Source organism: Macaca mulatta, chromosome 8 (genome assembly GCF_049350105.2).
Source record: "Macaca mulatta isolate MMU2019108-1 chromosome 8, T2T-MMU8v2.0, whole genome shotgun sequence".
Lineage (NCBI taxonomy): Eukaryota > Metazoa > Chordata > Mammalia > Primates > Cercopithecidae > Macaca > Macaca mulatta.
This window is the reverse complement of record NC_133413.1, coordinates 67,849,702-67,868,666: the sequence shown is the minus strand read 5'-3', so window position 1 is coordinate 67,868,666 and position 18,965 is coordinate 67,849,702. Positions and strand designations below refer to the sequence as shown.

Sequence of the window (18,965 nt, the reverse complement as noted above, 5' to 3'; positions counted from 1 at the left end):
GGGGGAGCATAGAATATGGAACATGACAGATACAACTGAATCTAGCATTATTAACTTTAAATTTTTTGAGCCTGCCCAAAGGCCAGATGTTATCAGCAGCTGAACAGCATCTACAGAAACCAGCTGCAAAGACAAAAGCAGAACAACTGATTTGATGGAGAGATCTGATAACAAAAAGTTAGGAAATAGGTAAAATAATAACTTGGGGTACAGATTATTATTGTGGTTCTCCAGGCCAAAATCAATAGCCGATTTGGATACCATCAAGACACCTGAAACTTTATCATGAGCCAGATGCCAAGGAAGAGATTCCAGAAAGATCCTGAGGACCCCCCAGTTGCAGCCATGTTGAGACTGACGCTGAGGAGGACCCCAACTGTCACAATCAACACCCGTCGAACACAGCCACCCACCTGGGGACAGATCAAGAAGCTGTCACAGAGTGCAAACAAAATCTGAGGAAAGCAGGACAACCAGTCACAACGAGTAATTTAATGGTAGCTATGATAGCGGTTATCACTACTGTCATGAGTATTCCTTCAATAAGCGCTGACACAGAGAACAATTATACTTATTGGGCATATTTATCAATCTTTGCTGGCAATAATACCTAGATGTAATCATTCTATGACACAGTTACACATGCTTTCTGATCTCAGTATTTACCATAATAAATCTGCTCCTATAATTGAAGCATACCACCCTCAAAAACCTATTTGTAAATAAAATTGAACCTGACCAGAAAAAAATGAACATACTTGTTTAGGAAGATTGCATTGCAGAACAGGTAGAGGTGCTGCACGACGATTCATCTGGAATCATTATTAATTGGTCCCCTAAGGGGATTTAGCTTGAATTGCACCTCTCAGTCTGCATGTCGCGGCCACACTATGTTCAGCTGGTCTGAACAAAATGGTCAGATGGTAGATATAATAAGAAGTATGGCAAGAGTTCCTATTATCTAGAGCCATGGCAGTACAGTGGCACCTCAACCTCAAATGATATGGCCCACTCTAGGAGCTTAACATAAGGATTTGTGGAAACTATTAAGTGCTCTTAAAGATAAGATCAAAATTTGGGAAAGAATAAAAAAGCATCTAGAAGGACACTCTACAAACTTCTTTTTGGATATTGCAAAATTAAAAGAACACATATTTAAAGCATCCCAGGCACACCTGACCTTAACGCCAGGCACTGGAGTGCTTAAAGGAGCTGTAGACAAATTAGTAGCTAGTAACCCATTAAAATGGATAAAAACACTTGGAAGCTCTGTAATTTCAATGATGATTATGCTTTTAATCTGTGTTGCTTGTCTTTGTATAGTCTGCAGATGTGGATCCTGACTCCTGCGAGAAGTAGCTCACTGTGACAAAGCTGCCTTTGCTTTTATCGATTTGCAAATCAAAGAAGGGGGACACGTTGGGAACAAGCCTCCCAAAATCTGGCCATAAATTGGCCCCAAAACTGGACATAAACAAAATCTCTGCAGCACTGTGACATGTTCAAGATGGCCATAACACCCACACTCAGGTTGTGGGTTCACCGGAATGAAGGCAAGGAACACCTGGCCCGCCCAGGGCAGAAATCCACTTAAAAAGCATTCTTAAGCCACAAGCAATAGCATGAGTGGTCTGTGACTTGAGGACATGCTCCTGCTGCTGTTAACTACCCTAACCTATTCCTTTAATTTGGCCCATTCCTTCGTTTCCTATAAGGGATAGTTTTAGTTAATTTAATATAGAAACAATGCTAATGACTGGCTTGCTGTTAATAAATATGTGGGTACATCTCTGTTTGGGGCTCTCAGCTCTGAAGGCTGTGAGACCTCTGATTTCCCACTTCACACCTCTATATTTCTGTGTGTGTGTGTCTTTAATTCCTCTAGTGCCGCTGGGTTAGGGTCTCCCTGACTGAGCTTGTCTCAGCAGTTGTCACGTATTTCAAAGAATTTTTATGTTTCTGCCATGATTTACCTGTTTGCCCGAAAGTCATTCAGAAGCAAGTTGTTAAATTTCCATGTAATTGTGTGGTTTTCAGAGATATTCTTGATATTGGCATCTATTTTTATTCCACTGCGGTCCAAGAGAATGGCTGGTATGAGTTTTGATTTTCTGAATTTATTGTGACTTGCTTTATGTTGAGTGTGCAGTTGATCTTGGAGTATGTTCCATGTGCAGATGAGAAGAATATATATTCTGTGGCTGATAAGTGGAGTATTCTGTAGATGTCTTTTAAGTCCAACTAGTCAAGTGCTAAGTGTAAGTCCAGCATTTCTTTGTTAATTTTCTGCCTCAATTTGTCTAATGCTTTCAGTGGACGTTGAGTCCCCTGCTACTCCTGTGTGGCTAAGCCTTTCTGTAAGTCTAGAAGTACTTGTTTTATCAGTCTGGGTACTCCAAAGTTGCGTGGGTATATATTTAAGATACTGAAGTCTTCTGTTGAATTGAACCCTTTATCATTATGTAATGCCCCTCTCAGGCCTTTTTTACTGTTGCTGATTTACAATCCATTTTATCTTACCTAAGAATAGTGATCCCCTGCTCTTTTTTGTTTTCTGTTTACATGGTAGACTATTCTCTAGCCATTTACTTTGAGCCTATGGGTATCATTATGTGTGAGATGAGTTTTTTTTTTTTTTTTTAATTTATTATTATTATACTTTAAGTTCTAGGGTACATGTGCATAACGTGCAGGTTTGTTACATATGTATACTTGTGCCATGTTGGTGTGCTGCACCCATCAACTCGTCATTTACATCAGGTATAACTCCCAATGCAATCCCTCCCCCCTCCCCCCTCCCCATGATAGGCCCCGGTGTGTGATGTTCCCCTTCCTGAGTCCAAGTGATCTCATTGTTCAGTTCCCACCTATGAGTGAGAACATGCGGTGTTTGGTTTTCTGTTCTTGTGATAGTTTGCTAAGAATGATGGTTTCCAGCTGCAGCCATCCCATTACTGGGTATATACCCAAAGGATTATAAATTATGCTGCTATAAAGACACATGCACACGTATGTTTATTGCAGCACTATTCACAATAGCAAAGACTTGGAATCAACCCAAATGTCCATCAGTGACAGATTGGATTAAGAAAATGTGGCACATATACACCATGGAATACTATGCAGCCATAAAAAAGGATGAGTTTGTGTCCTTTGTAGAGATGAGTTTCTTGAAGACAGAAGATGGACAGATCTTTTTTTTTTCGTTGGACTTGCCACTCTGTGCCTTTTAAGTGGAGCATTTAGGGCATTTACATTCAAGATTGACATTGATATGTGAGATTTTGATCCTATCATGAAGTTGTTAGCTGGCTGATTTACAGTTTCTATTGTGTGGCTGCTTTGTAGAATCTGCAGGCTCTTCTCTTATGTGTGTTTTTGCGGTAGTAGATAATGTTGTATTGTTTCTACTTTTAGAACTCTCTTAAGGATCTTTCGCAAAGCTGCTCTGGTAGTAATGACTTCTCTTAGTGCTTGCTTGTCTAGAAAAGATTCTCTTTCTCCTTCACTTATTAAGCTTAGTCTGGTGGGATATGAACTTCCTGGCTGGAACTTCTTTTCTTGAAGAATGCTGAAAATAGGCCCCTAAACTCTCCTGGCTCCTAAGGTTTCTGCTGAGAAGTCTACTATTGCCTGATGGGGTTTCCTTTGTATGTGACTTGCCCTTTTTCTCAAGCTGACTTTATGATTTTTTCTTTAGCATTGATTGACCTGGGACAGTCTGGTGATAATATGCCTTGGTGATGTTCATTTTGTGTATTACCTTGCAAATTTCTTCTGTATTTCTTGTGTCTGGACACTTACATCAAGCAAGATTAGGGAAATTTCCTTAAATTATTCTCTCGAATATAGTCTCTAGGTTGTCTGCTTTTTCTCCTTCTCTTGCAGGAGTGGCAGTAATTTGTAGATTTGCTCACTTTACACAATCCCGTATTTCTTGACGACTTTGTTAATTTATCAAAATTCTTTTTCATTTTTGTCTCATTCTGTTAGTTAAAAAAAATTAGTCTTCAAGTTCTGAAATGTTTCCTTCTGTTTGATCCAGTCTACTGACAAAAAGTTACAATTATATTTTGAAATTCATTGAGTGAAGTTTTCAATTTCCGAAGCTCTGACTAATATCTTTTTTCATTTGTCTGTTGAGATGGAGTCTCCCTCCGTCACCAGGCTAGAGGGCCGTGGTGCTATCTCAGCTCACTGCAACCTCTGCCTCCTGGGTTCAAGCAATAATCCTGCCTCAGCTTTCCGAGTAGCTGGGATTACAAGTGCCCACGACCACACCCAGCTAAGTTTTGTATTTTTAGTAGAGACGGGGTTTCATCATGTTGGCCAGGATGGTCTCGATATCCTGACCTCGTGATCCACCTGCATCAGCCTCCCAAAGTGCTGGGATAATAGGCGTGAGCTCTAATATCTTTTTAAGATGTTTATCTCTTCCTTCATTTCCTGGATTGCTTTACAAGTTTCTTTGTGTTGATTTTCAACTTTGTGTTGATCTCACCGAGCTTCTTTGCAACCCATGCTTTGAATTCTTTATCTGTCATTTCTGAGTTTCCATTTTGGCTATTTAAAAACTTTGTTTCACATACCTCTTCTTTTCATTTTCTTCCAAGTAGCTCTTAATTAACAAAACTTTACTGAGCATTTACTATGGGGAAACATGGGAAAATCTATATATGCATGACTCTCAATCCTAGGTTAGGATGACTTAAGAATATAACAGAAAACACACGCATATAAAGAAGAAACTCAACCATGAGAATCACTTGAACCTGGGAGGCAGAGGCTGCAGTGAGCCGAGGTCGCGCCACCGTACTCTAGCCTGGGCAACTGAGGGAAATCGTGTCTCACAGAGGAATGCCTGAAGGGGTGCATGGTGAGCACACTGGGTCAGAGCAGCAGATTCCACTCCAGCCAATCTCCGCAACCACAGGAGGAGCTGCTCTCCCTCCCACTATCACTTTCTGTATATTTGTACACTACAAAACAAAGCATTGTTTTGTAGTGTACAAATATAGAATGCATACTTAGAAGCATTCTAGGACAATGTATGTTTGGAATTTTATAAAATTTTTGCAATCACCTCTTTCAACATTGCCATCTTTCAGATAAAATGAGAACAGGCCTCAATCCAGATACTGAATCAAAATCTTTGGGGGAATAGGACTGAAAGTATATATTAAAAAATAAAACACAAGTTCCTATAATCCTCAAGGTGTGAGAACAACTGTGTTGGACAATAGGAGAAAGAGCACTCTAATGAAGAAAACAATGTGAAGGAAGCACTTGGACATGAAAGCGCAAATGAGCACAGAGTGGAAAGGGATCTTAAGAGATGAGGCTGGAAGGCGGATGGTTCAGAAGTGAGGGGGCTCTGTATGTCACACTAAGGCATTTGAGCCCACAGTGATGACAAAACCACTGAAGATGTTTAAAATAAGAAAGTGACATGACTAGCCCTCTGCTTCCACAAAGGAAGGAATGGGACACTGAGTGTGCAGGAGCAGCAGGTCAGGAGGCTGCTGTTCCAGTCCCCATGAGAAAGGAAGGCCTGGAGCTGCTGGAGGATGGAAGAGAGGATCAATTCAAAGAGTACTTGGGATTGGATCTGTCAGGACCAGTCACCAGATGAGGGGGGATTAAGAAATGGGAACGTTCATGAATGATGACAACATTAATCAAGATTGAGAAAAACAGGGAGGAAGAGTAGTTCCAGGAGACGAATGAATTCCACCTCAGACATGCTTAGTTTGAGTGCACCCAGCGGACACGTGTGCACACTCCACATGTGATTTGGGAAGGCTAGTCTGGAGTAATCAAGACAAATGTGAATCTGGAAGTGATGGACACATCTGAAGGAAAGCTACAGAAAAACAAGATGTAAGGCAGAATCCTAAAGACCTGCAAAGGACACATCCAAGGCCAAGTACCAAGAGTAGCAGAGGATCAATCTTCTAAGAAGCATAAGAATGAGTAGAACTGGAGGGTGGGAGCTCAAGAAGCAGTGGTCTCTGTCTAATATCATAGTGATAGATGAAAAAGTGCTAGCAGCCCTCACTCTCAGCGCTTCCTCAGCCTCAGCATCCACTCTGGCGGTGCTTGAGCGGCCCTTCAGCCTGCCACAGCACCTTGGGAGCCCCTCTATGGGCTGGCTGAGGCCAGAGCCCCCTCCTTCTGCTTGCCGGGAGGTGTGGAGAGGCGCGGGCAGGAACCGGGGCTGCGGAGGCATGAACCAGGCTGCCCACTGCGCTCGCGGGCCAGTGTGAGTTCCAGCAGGCGCGGGCAGGGGCTCCGGGGGCCGCGCACGGAGTGGTCGGCCTACACCACCGGCCCAGGGCAGTGAGCGGCTTAGCACCCAGGCCAGCAGCTGTGGTGGTAGTGCCGGGTCCACCAGCAGTGCCGGCCTGCCAGCGCTACGCTCAAATTCTCACCGGGTTTGGCTGCCTCCCCACGGGGCAGGGCTCCGGACCTGCAGCCCGCTGTGTCTGAGCTCCTCCCAGGGGTGCCGCCCCCTGCTCCGTGGCACCTGGTCCCATCAACAGCCCAAGGGCTGAAGAGTGCAGGTGCGGCTGGGGACTGGCAGGCAGCTCCGCCTGCAGCCCTGGTGCAGGATCCACTGGGTGAAGCCAGCTGGGCTCCTGAATTGGTTGGGGACTTGAAGAACTTTTATATCTAGCTGGAGGATCGTGTGTGCACCAATCAGCACTCTGTGTCTAGCTCAGGGTTTGTGAATACACCAATTGGTACTCTGTATCTAGCTAGCCTAGTGGAGACTTGGAGGACTAGCATTCTGTGACTGTGTCTAGCTCAAGGATTGTAAATGCACCAATCAGCACTCTGTGTCTAGCTCAAGGTTTGTAAACACACCAATTGGTACTCTGAGCTAACTAGCACTCTGTGACTCTGTGTCTAGCTCAAGGATTATAAACATACCAATCAGTACTCTGTCAAATCAGACCAATCAGCTCTCTGTAAAGTGGACCAATCAGCTCTCTGTAAAATGGACCAATCAGCAGGATGTGGGTGGGGCCACATAAGGGAATAAAAGCAGGCTGCCCCAGCCAGCAGTGGCAATCCGCTCGGGTCCCCTTCCACACTGCTTTGTTCTTTCACTCTTTGCATTAAATCTTGCTGCTTCTCACTCTTTGGGTCCACACTGCCGTTATGAGCTGTTTACACTCACCACGAAGGTCTGCAGCTTCACTCCTGAAGCCAGCGAGACCACAAACCCACCGGGAAGAACGAACAACTCCAGACGTGCTGCCTTTAAGAGCTGTAACACTCACCAGGATGGTCTGCGGCTTCACTCCTGACAGTGAGACCAGGAACCCCACCAGAAGGAAGAAGCTCCAGACACATCTGAACGTCTGAAGGAACAAACTAGACACATCATCTTTAAGAACTGTAACACTCACCGCGAGGGTCCGCGGCTTCATTCTTGAAGTCAGTGAGGCCAAGAACCCACCAATTCCAGACACATTTTGGTGACCACGAAGGGACTATCGGCTATCGCCACGCGGTGAGACTTTCGCCTATCGCCAGGCAGTGGGACATCGACTATCGCTGAGTGGTGAGCACCAACGGACCCCTTTTGCTTGCCATTCTGTCCTATTTTTCCTTAGTATTGAGGGGCTAAATACCAGGCACCTGTCGGCCAGTTAAAAGTGACTAACGCGGCCTCCAGACTTAAGACATGGGTGTTAGGCTTTCTGGGAATGGGCTCTCTAACAACTCCCAACTCTTCGGAGTTGGGAGCGTTGGTTTGCCTAAAACCAGCTTCTGCTTTTCCTGTACTTCTGGGCTGAGCTGAGGGTCGACTGAGAGGAAAGCCATGCAGCTCTGGGGTCCCGACAACAAGTTGGTTGACCCTGCGGCCATGAGCAGAACTCTCAAAGACCTGTCGCCCAAGTGAGACTCGCCCATCTATTCTATCTACCCTGACCCTTGCCCCCTGGGTCCTAATGCCTGCCAGACAAACATCCTCTTGCCTCTATTCTCTGAGTTTAGTCCTGCTTCTAAAAATCACTCCCTGTCTCTGGTGCTTTTCTAGTTTCTCCTATAAGAATGACTTCTAGTATGAACTCCAGGACTCTGTTACCTTCTTTAGGCACCCAGGCTCACCAATCAGAAAGACATAATTTTTACCCAAATCCCTATTGTAGGGGGTACTATCTGGAATTTTCAGGTCCCTCCTCAGACAAACAGGCCTAACAAAAGCTATTCCTGAAGCTAGGATATGGGGAGCCTCAGCAATTGTATCCTTCCTATTCATATAAGTGAGAACAAAAGGTGTCACTCTTCCAACCCTTGAGAGCCCTTCCCTCCCTCCACTTCATTTTCGGGTAATAACATCTTTATAAGACAAGGGTAAAGTCCCAATACTAACATGAGAATGCTTAGGACTCTAACAGGTACAGGTTTTAAGAATGCGTTGGTAAGGGCCACTAAATCCGATTTTTCTCAGTGCGGTCCTCCGTGTGGTCTGGGTGGACAGGCAAGGGTGCAGGGTTTCAAGAATGTGTCAGTAAGGGCCACTAAATCCAACCTTCCTCGGTCCTCCATGTGGTCTGGGGGAAAAGCTAGTGTTTCTGCTGCTGCGTCAGTGAGCGCAACTATTCTGATCAGCAGGGTCCAGGGACCGTTGCGGGTTCCTGGGCAAGGGTTGTTTCTGCTGCTGCGTCAGTGAGTGCAACTATTCCAATCAGCAGGGTCCAGGGACCATTGTGGGTTCTTGGGCTGGGGGAGAAACAAACCAAAACCGCGGGCGGTTTTGTCTTTCAGATGGGAAACAGGCATCAACAGGCTCACCCTTGAAATGCATCCTAAACCATTGGGACCAATTTGACCCACAAACCCTGAAAAAGAGGTGGCTCATTTTTTTCTACACTACCGCTTGGCCCCAATATTTTCTCTCTGATGGGGAAAAATGGCCACCTGAGGGAAGTACAAATTACAATACTATCCTGCAGCTTGACGTTTTTTGTAAGAGGGAAGGCAAATGGAGTGAAATACCTTATGTTCAAGCTTTCTTTCCATTGAGGGAGAATACACAACTATACAAAGCTTTCAATTTACATCCCACAGGAGGACCTCTTAGCTTACCCCCATATCCTAGCCTCCCTATAGCTCCCCTTCCTATTAATGATAATTCTCCTCTAATCTCTCCTGCCCAGAAGGAAATAAGCAAAGAAATCTCCAAAGGACCACAAAAACCCTCAGGCTATTGGTTATGTCCCCTTCAAGCGGCAGAGTGAGGGGAATTCGGCCCAACCTGGGTACATGTCCCCTTCTCCCTCTCTGACTTAAAACAGATCGAGGCAGACCTGGGGAAGTTTTCAGATGATCCTGATAGGTACACAGATGTCCTACAGGGTCTAGGGCAAACCTTCGACCTCACTTGGAGAGATGTCATGTTATTGTTAGACCAAACCCTGGCCTTTAATGAAAAGAATGCGGCTTTAGCTGCAGCCCAAGAGTTTGGAGATACCTGGTATCTTAGTCAAGTAAATGATAGAATGACAGCCAAAGAAAGGGACAAATTCCCTACTGGTCAGCAAGCCATCTCCAGTATGGATCCCCACTGGGACCTAGACTCAGATCATAGGGACCGGAGTCGTAAACATCTGTTGACCTGTGTTCTAGAAGGACTAAGGAGAATTAGGAAAAAGCCCATGAATTATGCAATGATGTCCACCATAACTCAGGGAAAGGAAGAAAATCCTTCTGCCTTCCTCGAGCAGCTATAGGAGGCATTAAGAAAATATACTTCCCTGTCACCTGAATCACTTGAGGGTCAATTGATTCTAAAAGATAAGTTTATTACCCAGTCAGCCGCGGATATCAGGAGAAAGCTCCAAAAACAAGCCCTGAGCCCTGAACAAAATTTGGAGACATTATTAAACCTGGCAACCTCGGAGTTCTATAATAAGGACCAAGAGGAACAGGCCCAAAAGGAAAAGCGAGATCATAGAAAGGCCACAGCCTTAGTCATGGCCCTCAGACAAACAAACCTTGGTGGTTCAGAGAGGACAGAAAATAGAGCAGGCCACTCAGTAGGCTTTGTTATCAGTGTGGTTTACTAGGACACTTTAAAAAAGATTTTCCAATGAGAAACAAGCTGCCCCCTCATCCCTGTCCATTATGCCGAGGCAATCACTGGAAGGTGCACTGCCCCAGAGGATGAAGGTTCTCTGGGTCAGAAGCTCCCAACCAGATGATCCAGCAACAGGACTGAGGGTGCCTGGGGCAAGTGCCAGCTCATATCATCACCCTCACTGAGCCCCGGGTATGCTTAACCATTGAGGGCCAGGAAACTGACTTCCTCCTGGACACTGGCACGGCCTTCTCAGTGTTAATCTCCTGTCCTGGACAGCTGTCCTCCAGGTCCATTACTATCCGAGGCATCCTGGGACAGCCTGTAACCAGGTATTTCTCCCACCTCCTCAGTTGTAACTGGGAGACTTTGCTCTTTTCACATGCCTTTCTTGTTATGCCTGAAAGTCCCACACCCTTATTAGGGAGGGATATGTTAGCCAAGGCTGGAGCTATTATCTACATGAATATGGGGAACAAGTTACCCATTTGTTGTCCCCTACTTGAGGAGGGCATCAACCCTGAAGTCTGGGCACTGGAAGGACAATTTGGAAGGGCAAAAAATGCCCGCCCAGTCCAAATCAGGTTAAAAGATCTGAACACTATTACTTACCAAAGGCAATATCCTTTAAGGCCTGAACTCATAAAGGATTACAGGATATTGTTAAACATTTAAAAGCTCAAGGTTTAGTAAAAAATGCAGCAGTCCCTTCAACACCCCAATTCTAGGAGTACGAAAACCAAATGGTCAGTGGAGACTAATGCAAGATCTTAGGCTCATCAATGAGGCAGTAATTCCTCTATATCTAGTTGTACCCAACCCCTATACCTTGCTCTCTCAAATACCAGAGGAAGCAGAATGGTTCACTGTTCTGGACCTCAACGATGCCTTCTTCTGTATTCCCCTGAACTCTGACTCCCAGTTTCTCTTTGCCTTTGAGGATCCCACAGACCAAACATCCCAACTTAGGTGGACTGTCTTGCCCCAAGGGTTTAGGGATAGCCCTCACCTGTTTGGTCAGGCACTGGCCCAAGATCTGGGCCACTTCTCAAGTCCAGGCACTCTGGTCCTTCAGTATGTGGATGATTTACTTTTGGCTACCAGTTCAGAAGCCTCATGCCAGCAGGCTACTCTAGATCTCTTGAACTTTCTAGCTAATCAAGGATACATGGTGTCTAGGTCAAAGGCCCAGCTTTTCCTACAGCTGGTCAAATATCTAGGCCTAATCTTAGCCAGGGGGACCAGGGCCCTCAGTAAGGAACAAATACAGCCTATACTGGCTTATCCTCGCCCTAAGACATTAAAACAGTTGTGGTGGTTCCTTGGAATTACCGGCTTTTGCCAATTATGGGTCCCTGGATACAGCGAGATAGCCAGGCCCCTCTATACTCTAATCAAGGAAACCCAGAGGGCAAATACTCATCTAGTACAATAGGAACCAGAGGCAGAAACAGCCTTCAAAACTTTAAAGCAGGCCCTAGTACAAGCTCCAGCTTTAAGCCTTCCCACAGGGCAAAACTTCTCTCTATATGTCACAGACAGAACAGGTATAGCTCTTGGAGTCCTTACTCAGACTCATGGGACAACCCCACAACCAGTGGCATACCTACGTAAGGAAATTGATGTAGTAGCAAAAGGCTGTCCTCACTGTTTATGGGTAGTTGCAGTGGTGGCCATCTTAGTGTCAGAGGCTATCAAAATAATACATGGAAAGGATCTCACTATCTGGACTACTCATGATGTAAACGTCATACTAGGTGCCAAAGGAAGTTTATGGCTATCAGACAACCACCTACTTAGATACCAAGTGCTACTCCTTGAGGGACTAGTGCTTCAAATACGTACGTGTGTGGCACTCAGCCCTGCCACTTTCCTCCCAGAGGATGGGGAACCAATCTAGCATGACTGCCAACAAATTATAGTCCAGACTTATGTCACCCGAGACGATCTCTTAGAAGTCCCCTTAGCTAATCCTGACCTTAACCTATATACTGATGGAAGTTCATTTGTGGAAAATGGGATACGAAGAGCAGGTTATGCCGTAGTTAGTGATGTAGTCATACTTGAACCTGGGCCTCTTCCCCCAGGGACCAGTGTCCAATTAGCAGAACTAGTGGCACTTACTCAAGCCCTAGAACTGGGAAAGGGAAAAAAAATAAATGTGTATACAGATAGCAAGTATGCTTATCTAATCCTACATACCCATGCTGCAATATGGAAAGAAAGGCAGTTCCTAACCTCTGGGGGAATCCCCATTAAATTCTACAAGGAAATTATACAGCTACTGCACGCAGTGCAAAAACCCAAGGAGGTGGCAGTCTTACACACCAAAGCCACCAGAAAGGTGAAGGAGAAAAGGCAGAAGGAAACCGTCAGGCAGATGCTGAGGCCAAAGTTGCTGCCAGGCAGAAACCCCCATTAGAAATACCTATGGAAGGATCCTTGGTATGGAGCAACCCCCTCCACGAGATTAAGCCCCAATATTCCCCGACTGAAGCAGAGTGGGGACTTTCATGGGGGCATAGTTTTCTCCCCTTGGGGTGGCTGGCGACAGAAGAAGGAAAGGTACTTATACCTGAAGCCAGCCAGTGAAAAATAGTTAAAACCCTACACCAAACTTTTCATATGGGTATTGAAAACACTAATCAAATGGCCAAATCCCTATTTACAGGGTCAAATCTCCTCTGGACCATCCGACAGGTAGTCAAAGCCTGCGAGGTGTGCCAAAAGAATAATGCCTTGGTTCATCATAAGGCCGCTTTGGGGGGACAAAGAATAGGTCTGGCAGTCAGACTGGCAGTTAGACTTCACACATATGCCTAAGTCAAAGGGATTTCAGTACCTGTTGGTCTGTGTTGATACCTTTACAAATTGGAGAAAAGGTTTTCCCTGTAAGACACAGAAGGCTCAGGAAGTGATTAAAGTCCTAATTCATAAAATAACTCCTAGATTTGGGCTTCCCCAAAGCTTACAGAGTGGCAATGGTCCGGTTTTAAAAGCCACGATAACTCAGGGAATTTCCAGGGCGCTAGGGATACAATATCACCTTCACTGCTCCTGGAGGCCACCATCCTCAGGGAAGGTCAAGAAGGCAAATGAAACACTCAAGAGGCACTTAAGGAAACTAACACAAGAAATTCATCTCCCGCGGCCTACTCTTTTGCCCATGGCCCTGTTGAGAATCCGAAATTCTCCTCACAAAATAAGGCTCAGTCCATATGAAATGCTGTACGGACCACCTTTTCTCACAAATGACCTCCTACTTGATCAGGAAATGGCCAACTTGGTCAAAGATATAACTTATCTGGCAAAATATCAACAAAACCTTTAAAACCTACCCGAAGGATGTCACAGGGAAAAGGGAACAGAGTTGTTCCAACCAGGAGATCTAGTGTTGGTCAAATCCCTCCCTTCTACCTCCCCATCTATAGACTCTTTGTGGGAAGGACCATACTCGGTAATCCTCTCTACTCCCACTGCAGTTAGGGTGGCAGGAGCGGAATCTTGGATTCACCACACCCAAGTTAAACTTTGGACATCCCCTGAGGAACCTGCGGGACCATCAGCTCAGGAGTCCCAAGACCAGCCTCGATACACTTGCAAACCATTGGAAGACTTGCACCTCCTCTTTTAGAAGGAAGCATACCAGACTAAAAAGGCTCCTACAACTGATCCTGAGGAAAGATCACTTACTCCTTAAAAAAGATAAGTGAAAACAGCAATTTACTCCTACCTCTAACTCAGACTAGATAAAATGATCTCGTTTTCCAGAGCACCCTGTTTACCTTCCTATTTGCTCTTTGCCTATGTATCCCTCCTGCTTCCTTGGATACCTCATACAATCACCCCTCCTCTTCCACTAGCTCCTAATTATCTCTACAAGACTCTCACCTTAACTCACTATCTGTTAAACCAGTTCAATCCTTCCCTGGCAAATGACTGTTGGCTTTGTATCTCTCTACCAACCTCTGACTACATTGCCACTCCCATTCCCGCAAAAAACTGGGTCTTTACCAACTTGATTTACCCCCCTCATTATGAATGAAAAGACCCTTTCCAACTTCTAAATATGCAATCATTAGCCGACTTCCCCATCTCTGATAGGACCAAGAATACCCTAACAGGATGCACAATCCAACTTTTACGTTCTTACATTTCCAACCTCACCTATTACACAAGCAATGAAAAGCCCATACACAGCCCTGTAACTATGAATACCATCTTAACTTTCCAAGCCCCTTCATGCATCCAATACAACCTGTTATCAGGTCTGCCTCTAGGGCACCTACTACCGCATCAGCGTAATTACACCCTACAACTTCAAGCCCCAACTGATCACAGTAACTTCTGAGTCACCCAAACAGCTCCATTTAGATGGCTTGTCTGCTTCTCAAGGCCCCCCCCAAAATCATCACGTCCTCCCTGCTTAACAAACAGTCCAGATTTTGTAATGGCAAACATACTTCCTGCATGACCATTCACCCCTGGACCCCCTGCAGCAGCGACCCCACCACTAGTGAATGCCTTCTTATCACCTCTTTCAATCACTCTCTCAAATGGTTACTAGTAGATACAAAACGTTTTTTTCTCCAATGGGAAAATAGAACACAGGGAGCCAGTTTGCTCCCAACACTCCTTTCTAGCCGCTCACCAGAGCTACCTTGGCAAGTACTCTAGGAGTATGGGAAAATGAAAACAACAAACTCATACACCTTTTTAACATACATAACCAATTCTGTCTACCCAGCCAACGTATAGTCTTCTTATGTGGAACATCGACCCTTATCTGCCTCCCCACTAACTGGACAGGCACCTGCGCCTTAGTCTTTCTAAGTCCCAACATTAATATTGCCCCAGGGAATCAGACCTTATCAGTACCCCTTAAAGCTCAAGTCCGTCAGTGCAGAGTCATACAACTAATACCCCTACTTATAGGGTTAGGAATGGCTACTGCTACAGGAACTGAAATAGCTGGTTTATCTACTTCATTATCCTACTACCACACACTCTCAAAGGATTTCTCAGACAGTTTGCAAGAAATAACGAAATCTATCCTACTTTACAATCCCAAATAGACTCTTTAGCACCAGTGACTCTCCAAAACTGCCGAGGCCTAGACCTCCTCACTGCTGAGAAAGGAGGACTCTGCACCTTCTTAGGAGAAGAGTGTTGTTTTTACACTAACCAGTCAGGGATAGTACGAGATGCTGCCCAGCATTTACAGGAAAAGGCTTCTGAAATCAGACAACGTCTTTCAAATTCTTATGCCAGCCTCTGGAGCTGGGCAACATGGCTTCTCCCCTTTCTAGGTCCTGTGGCAGCCATCTTGCTGTTATTCGCCTTTGGGCCCTGTGTCTTTAACCTTCTTGTCAAATTTGTTTCCTCTAGAATTGAGGCCATCAAACTACAGGTGGTCTTACAAATGGAACCCCAAATGAGCTCAACTAACACCTTCTACCCAGGACCCCTGGACTGACCTGGTGGCACTTTCCCTGGCCTAGAGAGCTCCCCTCTGGAGGACACTATAACTGCAGGGCCCCTTCATTGCTCCTATCCAGCAGGAAGTACCTAGAGCGGTCATCGGCCAAATTCCCAACAGCAGTTGGGGTGTCCTGTTTAGAGGGGGGACTGATAAGTGACAAAGTGCTAGCAGCCCTCACTCTCAGCACCTCCTCAGCCTCAGCGTCCACTCTGGTGGCGCTTGAGGGGCCCTTCAGCCTGCTGCAGCACTGTGGGAGCCCCTCTCTGGGCTGGCTGAGGCTGGAGCCCCCTCCCTCTGCTTGCCAGGAGGTGTGGAGGGAGAGGCACGGGCAGGAATAAGGGCTGCGCGGGTGGGAACTGGGGCTGCATGCTGCGCTCCTGGGTCAGTGTGAGTGCCAGCGGGTGTGGGTATTGGCTTGGCGGGCCTCACACATGGAGCAGCCAGCCGGCACCGCCGGCCCAGGGGAGTGAGGGGCTTAGCACCCGGGCCAGCAGCTATGGCGGTTGTGCCGGGTCCCCCAGCAGTGCCGGCCTGCCGGCGCTACACTCAAATTCTCACCGGGTTTGGCTGCCTCCCCACGGGGCAGGGCTCGGGACCTACAGCCTGCCGTGTCTGAGCTCCTCCCCCTGCGGTGGGCTCCCGCATGGCCTGAGCCTCCCCGATGGGTGCCGCCCCCTGCTCCGTGGCACCTGGTCCCATCGACAGCCCAAAGGCTGAAGAGTGCAGGCGAAGCTGGGGACTGGCAGGCAGCTCTGCCTGCAGCCCTGGTGCAGGATTCACTGGGTGAAACCAGCTGGGCTCCTGAATTGGTTGGGGACCTAGAGAACTTTTATATCTAGCTGGAGGATCGTATGTGCACCAATCAGCATTCTGTGTCTAGCTCAGGGTTTGTGAATACACCAATTGGTACTCTGTTATCTAGCTAACTTAGTGGAGACTTGGAGGACTAGCACTCTATGACTCTGTGTCTAGCTCAAGGATTGTAAATGCACCAATCAGCACTCTGTGTCTAGCTCAAGGTTTGCAAATACACCAATCAGTACTCTGTGTCTAGCTCAAGGTTTGTAAACACACCAATTGGTACTCTGTATCTAGCTAACTAGCACTCTGTGACTCTGTCTAGCTCAAGGATTGTAAGTGTACCAATCAGCACTCTGTCACATTGGACCAATCAGCTCTCTGTAAAATGGACCAATCAGCAGGATGTGGGTGGGGCCAGATAAGAGAATAAAAGCAGGCTGCCCCAGCCAGCAGTGGCAACCCACTGGGGTCCCCTTCCACACTGCTTTGTTCTTTCACTCTTTGCAATAAATCTTGCTGCTTCTCACTCTTTGGGTCCACACTGCCGTTATGAGCTGTTTACACTCACCACGAAGGTCTGCAGCTTCACTCCTGAAGCCAGCAAGACCACGAACCCACCAGGAAGAATGAACAACTCCAGACGTGCTGCCTTTAAGAGCTGTAACACTCACCAGGATGGTCTGCAGCTTCACTCCTGACAGTGAGACCATGAACCCCACCAGAAGGAAGAAGCTCCAGACACATCTGAACATCTGAAGGAACAAACTAGACACATTATCTTTAAGAACTGTAACACTCACCGCGAGGGTCCGCGGCTTCATTCTTGCAGTCAGTGAGACCAAGAACCCACCAATTCCAGATATAACAGGACACAAAGTCCAAACCCAGGCATCTGATTCAGCAACTGCAACTTTATTGATGACATTAGGGTCAAGAGGCAGAAAACCACATTTTATAGATGAGGAGACTAGGTCTCAGTGCTTAAGTGACTAATCTAAAGTCATGGAGCTTAAGTCACACATTTATTCAGTAACTGCCAGGATAACTGTACAGGAGATATGAAGACATAGTTCTGAAAGAACAAGGGGAGGGAGTCACAGACACAAAGCTGGAGTATAACTTATTAAATGCTAGCCAAGCAAAGACCTAGGAGCAACCCAGAGGAAGGAACAGTCAATTCCCTGACAGAAAGCGGGTTGGCAGGGAGCAAGGGAGCCTCCCAAAAGCATACTTGGTTCTGGGCCTTATAACTGAGCTAGGAAGGATAAGGAGCGCTAGACCATGGCAGGGGCTCTAGGAAGAGGCAGCAGCATCATTCATATCAAGAAACAATTCCGTAGGGCATTCAGACGAAGAAGTCAAGACTGTTACTTCACTAGAAAAGATGGGAAGAAATATAAACCCAGACATTCAAATAACTTCTGAAAGGTCTTCAATATAAAACTTTCCCAAACAAAAGTATCTTAATCATCCTTTTATGGATGGGGCAGGACTGGGGAGGCAAATGCATGCAGGAAAGAGAGAGACAGTGAGAGAAAACACAGGAGAGTGTACCTCCAAAAATCGAAAGGGAAGTTTTTTGCCCTGAAGACCAAAATACAGCTATGGTTTATATGTATACACACACACACACACATATATAATATATATTATAATATATAAAATTTATAATAGACAAATGTTACTACCTTTCATGAAATCTAAATTAACCTCAATGCTCATGTGAGATCAGTGCTATTTCCACTTTAAAAGGAAACAGCAAGGATGGCAGATTTGAGACCTCAACCTCTGGGCTCTCCATCTTACAGAGTTTTCCTTTTAGTCCAAAGTTGAACCTGATCTTACTATTTTCCTATTTTTACTAAAGGTGCTTACACTTTAATTAAAGTGTGACTGAGAAAATATAAAAATGTTATTCACAAATTCACATTCTGCCTCTACAATAGATTGTATATTTTCTCTATCTTTTTAGGCTTTAAATTTCCTCCCTCTTGAGAAGGGAGTTTCTGGCATGTTCAAAATCTATATCAAACCATACACTTAATTGAGCAATTTTCTGAGCATATTCAATATGATAGCCTCTAGCTACAAGCCCAACAACTTTCACATATGCCCAACAAAAGCTTGTTAATTACCTCTACATCAGAATTAAGCATTCTACAATAAGCCAAAAATTAACATAATAGACTAAAAAACTTTAAATTTAAACATAGATCAAAGTGATTAAATCTTCAACAAACCAATAAAAGCAGCCAAAAAAAAAAAATCAATTGTTACATTCACATCCCTACTGATGGACTACAAAATGTTTTCCAATGTTACTTTTTTAATAATATAAATGGATTTTGGATAACATACTTACCTTCTTAACCAGTCCCTCCCAAGGTGAATGGCCCGTCTTTGTGAGACCCTGCTTTGATGGGAAGGGGAGTGAGAGGGCATGAAGTATACAACCTGATGCCAAAGATCAAATTGCATATCAAAGCTCAAAATGCATACCAACTATACACTGATCATTGAGCAATTTTCTAAACAGATCTATACTGTTCAATATAATAGCCACTAGCCACATGGGGCCATGAGCACTTG

At 45.4% G+C, this 18,965-nt stretch overlaps 1 protein-coding gene and 1 long non-coding RNA gene across 3 annotated transcripts in view; one reads left to right on the top strand and one right to left on the bottom strand.

The window, feature by feature from the left end:
* Positions 1 to 18,965, bottom strand: part of LOC106999775 (uncharacterized) — a 47,984-nt gene that overhangs the window by 7,891 nt on the left and 21,128 nt on the right. The window lies entirely within an intron of this gene.
* Positions 5,970 to 15,569, top strand: LOC144330647 (uncharacterized). The gene is given in 6 exon segments (XM_077942889.1): positions 5,970 to 6,262; positions 6,460 to 6,563; positions 8,465 to 8,524; positions 8,782 to 9,986; positions 10,373 to 10,425; positions 15,482 to 15,569. Coding segments are annotated over 6 exon segments (1,803 nt in total).